The sequence below is a fragment of the Chenopodium quinoa genome, unplaced genomic scaffold (genome assembly GCF_001683475.1).
Source record: "Chenopodium quinoa cultivar QQ74 unplaced genomic scaffold, ASM168347v1, whole genome shotgun sequence".
NCBI lineage: Eukaryota > Viridiplantae > Streptophyta > Magnoliopsida > Caryophyllales > Amaranthaceae > Chenopodium > Chenopodium quinoa.
Window position 1 is genome coordinate 1,355,798 of NW_018742205.1, and position 7,178 is coordinate 1,362,975.

At 36.6% G+C, this 7,178-nt stretch overlaps 1 protein-coding gene across 1 annotated transcript; it reads left to right on the forward strand.

The window, feature by feature from the left end:
* The first annotated feature begins 260 nt into the window (after positions 1–260).
* Positions 261–6,767, forward strand: LOC110728044 (CDPK-related kinase 6-like). The gene is made up of 11 exons (XM_021907660.1): positions 261–1,279; positions 2,345–2,475; positions 2,863–2,904; positions 3,028–3,136; positions 3,222–3,300; positions 4,607–4,903; positions 5,010–5,119; positions 5,551–5,655; positions 5,778–5,840; positions 6,010–6,177; positions 6,256–6,767. Exons 1-11 carry the CDS (start codon positions 794–796, stop codon positions 6,391–6,393), a joined length of 1,728 nt encoding a protein of 575 aa, XP_021763352.1. The 5' UTR covers positions 261–793; the 3' UTR covers positions 6,394–6,767.
* The last annotated feature ends 411 nt before the right edge of the window (positions 6,768–7,178 follow it).

The following is a 7,178-nucleotide window of genomic DNA, read 5'->3' on the forward strand; positions in this document are numbered from 1 at the left end:
CTTTACATATAGTTATTGTGTGATTTGCAATTTTTCACTCTTACACATATGTTGTATGATTTGATCATTAATGTAGGTTTATTTTTCATTAAGATCCACCGTTATACTTGTATAGAGAGAGCAGGTGAAAATGTGAACTGTGAAACACGTTCATTTTATTTAACAACGCTTTAGGTTGATCATCAGTTAATGTATGTTTATTTTTCGATAGGTAATAAAGATCTGATCCACCATTCCAACTATATACAAAGAGCAGACAATACACATTCATTTCATTTCACAACATAAGTCAAACGTAACAATAAGTTTACATAAATTTCGACAACTAGGCAAATATTAAAAGCACAACAAAAGTTCCTACATGAAGCATGAAGTTACCATAAACAATTGCTATGAATATTACAAGAAAGACCGAATTAGTATGAAATCAATTGAGTATAACAATTAAACAACTAAAGTATAATAAAATTGTCAAAACAGCCGACCATCGGACACCTTCCTCCCTTTGACCATTCACACAACAAGACCCAATCAAATATCAGTCAACCCCCCCAACCTCACACATCAAACGGTGCAAAACCCATCATTCACCTAAAGTAGGTCACCGCCATGTCACCTTAAAAAATAAAGCTCCAAACTTTAAATGTCAACAACTTGAACTTCTCCCTCTACTTTGAAAAAACTCTCTTCTTTAGCTCACTTTCTCTCTCTAAAAAAAATTTAAAGATTAAAACTTTTTAATTTTTTTTCATCTCATTTGACGTGATTTTCAACCAATCCTGGCCGTCCGATCATGGGGCACTGTTACAGCAAGAAGACTACTTCAGTGGCGGTCAACGACGCCGTTTCATCCGCCGTTGAAGACCCAACTCCGGCGAGTGTACAAACGACGCCGTTTCATAGCCCCTTTCCCGCCGGAATCAACCCATCTCCGGCGAGAACTCCGGGAAGGAGAATGATGAAATGGCCCTTTCCGCCTCCATCGCCGGCGAAGCCTATAATGGCGGCGTTTCGGCGGCGGAGGAAGGAGAGTGGTGGGGTTACGCCGGAGAGGACGGCGGAGCAGGAAGGAGAAGGGAGGATGAGAGAGAGAGAGGTAGAGAGAGAAAGAGAAAGGGGTTTAGACAAGAATTTTGGGTATTCCAAGAATTTTGGGGCAAAATATGAATTAGGGAAGGAAGTGGGTCGAGGGCATTTTGGTCATACTTGTTGGGCAAAGGGTAAAAAAGGGGATGTTAAAGGTGTTTCTGTTGCTGTCAAGATCATTTCTAAAGCTAAGGTGCGGTAGTATGTGGCATTTTGGTTTCTTTGATTTTTGAGTTTGAAGGTGAAAGGAGTCAAAGAGGACTATGTTAATGTATTTATGTGTGTATGTGTTGGGGTTTCGAGTTTGCGAGGTTTTTATGTGTGCAAGATTGATCAATTTGAATATTAACATCGGGTTTCTTGTTGGATTATGCTTGATTGTTACATTTTTGTCTGTTTGTACCTGGGGTTGGATTTTGTGGTGGGTGTTTTTGAGTTTTAAATTATGAGATTTGGACTATACTTATGAGTATGTGCTTGATTTGGTTGTTGCTTGTTAAATTGTGTTACTATTTGTTTATTAACTGATGAAATGTGGTGCTTATGTATATATAATTTTATATAAGTATGTTGGATTATGATTGATGGTTTTGTAACATTGTTAAGAAGTCTATTTGGTAAACTTATTTTATTTGGCTGCGAGAGTTTGATTTAGGATCTCTATTTTTGCAGTTAAGTATTCATTTGATTTGAATGAGGTTAGTTTTGGTCCCATACTCCCATATAGTGAGGGGAAGCAGAGATTATCTTGATTTGGGTGTTTTTGAGTTTGGTTCCCAATGCTTCATATGTTGTCTTGTATATCTCGAGTCCATTGGTTGTTTTTGTCATTGTTATTCTCTAAATGCCAAGCTAGTGCAAAATCAGTACAATTTGAGGGTGCATTTTGTTTCGTTGTTTGAGAAGTCTTATATGTCATTCAAAAGCTTTGGTTACATCTGTGTGTGTGTGTGTGTGTGTGTAGCAACTGATATATATTTTGGAAATGCTGGGCTTATATAACGAACTTGGAACATATTATTAATCCAGTGGCAACATCATGATACAGGGATTAGTTTATGTTTTGCCTCTATCTCGAGACTCTTAACCTTCAATGATCTCCATTGATGTTTTTGAGTGGAGCTTTATTGAGTTGTAGGGTATACTTTGTGAAGTAGTAGGTTTCAATATTAGTATTATTTTTCTTAATTTTTTTTTATTTTCTAGTTCTTCTTAGATTTAATGAGTAATAATATATGATACTGATGCCTTTGAGCAGATGACTTCAGCAGTTGCAATTGAAGATGTCCGCAGGGAGGTGAAAATGTTGAAAGCATTGTCTGGCAACGCGCATATGCTCAAATTTTATGATGCATTTGAGGATGCTAACAACGTCTACCTAGTCATGGAGTAAGTGCTTCCTGAATTCTGCACGCTTAATGCATGTTTTGACGTTTGAATTAGTTGCTATTGAATATGCTTTTGGCATTTTTTCTTTTGCATGACACAACATTGTAATGGGAGATTTGCAGATAATTGCAGCTTTCTATAGAATTCATAGAAACGGTGTCTGATTTTAATATGTATTATCTTTTATTTGTCATTCATTATTATCTAAGACACGATCTCCTCTCTTTCAGACATACTGAGGATACAAGTGGCTTGAATAATAAAAAAAGAATCAATATAATTGTATTAGTGCTATAGTTTGGCACTTAGCTATATTCTAGTTTCCTGATCAGTCTTTTGAGTTGTGAAGGAAGTGATAAATTATGACGCGTCTATTTTGACTTGCAGATTGTGTGAAGGTGGTGAGCTATTAGATAGAATTTTGCAAAGGTAAAATTTTAATGCAGTCTAATTAATTCCCAGGGGAGGTTTTGGGGGGGGAGGGGGGTGGGGATTGTATGAGTTTCTAGACTAATTTTCTATAAGCCTCATTTTGTTCGTTTCATGCTCCAGAGGCGGGAGATATGTCGAGGAAGATGCCAAGGGAATTGTAGTGCAAATATTATCCGCCGTTGCATTTTGCCATCTTCAGGGTGTTGTACACCGTGATCTAAAACCAGAGGTATGGAATTGTCATTGTGGCTCTATGCTTTTAGCTAAGGAATTACTTGGAGGTTTGTTAACCAGAGGACCCTATATCTTGGCAGAATTTTCTTTTTGCTACTAAGGAAGATGATGCGCGTTTAAAGGTTATAGATTTTGGTCTTTCTGATTATGTCAGGCCAGGTAAGGGCAGCTTCATCTTTTATTATTTGCAATAACTAATACAAAGTAAATAAGATTTGAAGTTCTACTTTATAACTTTGGCTTAATCAATTTTGGAAAATTTGAAAAGAATCGTTCCCACCTTATGGCCATCAACTTTGAAATATTCCCAAAATAGACTTTAGTCGAAATTAATTGACCTCCCAATCCTTGATTTTACTTTTTAAACTCAGTTCTTTTCCACCCCTCACTCTCATCTACCCCTCACTCTCAACTTTTGGTTTTCCGTGGTGATGAAACTGAACCAGCTGAATGGAAAAATCTTCTGCAACTAAAATAACAATATTTAAATCAACACAAATTAGAAAAAGTTGCAAACTTTTACTATTTTATTCAAGATAAGTGAAAAATAGAATGATGATAATTTAGTGGAAGGTGAGCATATAAGTTTGGGTCATACTATTTGGAAGCACCACCAAAAAAACTAATAATGTCTCTGTGCTTGATTGAAAGATCATTAGATTCATTACTAATAACTGAACTCAAGTGTCCACAAACAAAACTCAGCTGCATTAATAAAGTGAAGGAAGCTATAGTGTGAGTAAAAATGAGAAATCTAAGTCACAATATTAAACAACAAAGAGCCTACTTCCCAAATAATAAAAAAAAAACCCTATTACTATGTTTAATAAAGATACAAATAAACTTGTGCTGCTTACACTAAAAACACCTTCAAATCAGCCTTCTGCCAGTTAATGACTATTGAAACTTTCATACGAGTGTTTCTCAATGAATTCAGAAGCATAGTCTTGCTTGAACTGAATTTAGGAAGTTGCTTATATCGATTCATTGCATCGCAATTTATAGAGCTGCTGATGTCAAAAAAAGAGAAGAAATCACTTTTGCTACCAAAACTTGGCGTCTGAGCTGCTAGGGTGAGAGTGGATTGGTGGTTGCTGGAGAGGGGGCTACAAGTTTTTTTTTTTTGGCTGGGGGAGGTGGTGAGGCTATATTATCCTATTTGGAGATATAAGTTGTTTTCCTTATTCAATGTGGCATAGGTCACCTAGGACCATTTGTGAAGACACCCCCCAAAGTTAGGAATCTAGGAATATTTTTATTTAATAATCAAATGGTGGAATTTATTTATAGCTGATGTCTTAAAGTTGCACCTGAAGTTCAAAAGTTGATATTATTCTTATTTAAAAATTGTTTAATGTTCTTGCTCATGACCCAGCTGCTGTGGCTTAACGTTGATCTGATGTGTTAAATATTTTTAGTGTTCTTACATTGAGGATTGATTCATAGAACTACTTATGATGTGCAGATCACAGGCTTAATGATGTAGTTGGAAGTGCCTATTATGTTGCACCTGAAGTGCTGCATAGATCATATAACAGTGAAGCAGATATGTGGAGCATTGGTGTCATAACGTACATCTTGTTATGTGGAAGCAGACCTTATTATGCACGAACTGAATCAGGAATATTCCGTTCTGTGTTAAGGACTGATCCTAATTTTGATGATATACCTTGGCCCAATATATCAGCAGAGGGAATTTTTTTTGTAAAAAGGCTACTGAACAAGGACCACAGGAAAAGGATGACGGCAGCACAAGCACTAGGTGAGTACTATCTTTTGCTTGGATTTATGTAAATGGTTTATGGCTTCCTTATATCTCATATACCTAGTTACTTTCCTGACATAACCACTGATGACATTGCTTGCAGCTCATCCATGGTTAAGAGATGAAAACAGACCTCTTCCTTTAGATATATTCCCAATCAAGCAAGTAAGGTCATATATGCGGGCCACCCCTCTCAAACGAGCAGCTCTAAAGGTGAGAACCTTTATCTCTGATGTGCACCCACTTTTGTAGGTTTGGCATGTCATTCGCTAAACTAAACTTTGTCCCACATTGGAAGAGAATCCTTAGATTTATAATGACTAGCATTTTGCTCTCATAAATAAAGAGTTGTCAGCAATGTGTCTATTAAACACATCAACTCATTGGAGTGCTGAATTGCTACTCTATCTCAACACGATCAAGGATGCTAATTCTGTGAAACATTTTTTTGTGGTCCCTCAAGATATTGGTAGGCTGTAACAGATGACCGTAGTAGTAATGAATTTGCATGTAAATTTGGAAAGTTTTTCCTATGAGTCAATGACAATGCCCATAATTATAGAGATTAATCTCCCCTTAACATGTACTTCGTATTACTCTGCATAAAATCCATTACCATTCAATAACTATATGCATAATTGCAGGCTCTTTCAACAGCTCTGACAGATAATGAGCTCTTTTACCTCAAAGCACAGTTTAGGCTCCTAGAGCCAAAAGATGGTTGTGTGTCTCTCGAGAATTTTAAAGCGGTAAGTGCAACCCCCACCCTCAAATTTCCAACTGGTCTACTCAGTTAGATGAAAATTCTAATTGAGCTTACTTCTTTTTTCTTATTATTATTTTTTGTTTTAATCATGTCACTAATTTACAGGCCCTCGCGAGAAATGCAACCGATGCCATGAAAGATGCCAGAGTTTCTGATTTTTTGACTATTGTAAGACAGTTTGATATGTCAAAGTTGCCTATTAGCTAATGTTTGATTACTTGATATGTTGACAAACTAATAATATTAATGTGACTTAAGTTACATTTTTTATCATTAATTGCATTAAAACCAAGTAATGTTTTTAGTGCAAGCTTACAATCTGACCCTATTAATGTAGATGGAACCATTTTCATCCAAGAAGATAGATTTTGAAGAGTTTTGTGCAGCGGCAATCAGTGTATATCAGCTTGAGGCTCTTGAAGACTGGGATAAAATTGCTACCATGGCGTTTCAGTATTTTGAGCAGGAAGGTAACCGGAGGATCTCAGTTGAGGACTTTGCAAGGGTACGCACTTAGTTAATCAACTTTCTCCTATTCTTTCTGTGGTTTCAAGTTCTGATCTTTTTTGCACATTATGCATAGGAATTGAACTTGGGCCCGACAGCTCATACTTTAGTCAAGGATTGGATACGAAGCTCTGATGGAAACATTAATTTTATCGGTTACACCAAATTCTTGCACGGTGTTACAATACGTGGCTCCAATACAAGACGACAATAGCTTTTTGAGTAGTCTACTAGCAGGGTATGCAGTTTGTACCATCACAAATGAAATTCTGTCGAATTCTAATACGGTTTTACCGGTTATTTGGAGTGATGGGGTTATGGAAACCCCTTGGCGGGGAGCAATTGAGCTCCCCCACCTCCACCCCTCAATTTTTTCACCCCTGATGTTGTAAATTTTCAATATGGGGGGTTGCATATATGGTGACAACCTTGCAAAATCTTACTGTAAAACATTCAGCTGTTTAATACAGCCTGTATATTAGTTGTTGCTGCATAGAAGATTAGAATCTGATGCTTGAAGGCTTTCTGAAATACTCAGAATGTTTCATACTTAAATTAGCTTTTGTAGTCCCCTCTTGTACGCAGGAATTCTTCGCTTTCAGCAGATGATGATTGTATGAGAAGCTCCCTCCAATGTTAATGTTACTTGGCCTGTCTGGCTGTATCAGTTTATGCTGAAGTTCAATTGTTCAGCGGCTTCTACTAATGGAGTTGATAACCATGTAGGGCCTTGAACGAATTTCCCGAGCACAACAATGTTAAGGATCTATTGAACATTGTAGGTAAAACTCTAAAATGTACAATCTCCAAAAAAAAAATGACTTCCTTTGATTTTTATTTTTTCAAGTGGCCCACTTTCCAAAAGCAGCCGTTTAAGTGCTCTATTTTCAAATTTAGAAATCTCACTAATCCCTTAATCCGTATTAGTTCAAAGGGTGAATCAGGTAGAACACCGAAAAAAAAAAAATCTCACTTACATTATATATTTTTTCTCTTTTT

Bases quoted from the DNA above. Each gene is read 5' to 3' on its own strand.
- LOC110728044 (XM_021907660.1), top strand. From the start codon at position 794: ATGGGGCACTGTTACAGCAAGAAGACTACTTCAGTGGCGGTCAACGAC. The intron at 2,905-3,027 runs GTAAAATTTTAA...TTCATGCTCCAG, and splicing joins TTAGATAGAATTTTGCAAAG to AGGCGGGAGATATGTCGAGG. The intron at 3,301-4,606 runs GTAAGGGCAGCT...TATGATGTGCAG, and splicing joins TTCTGATTATGTCAGGCCAG to ATCACAGGCTTAATGATGTA.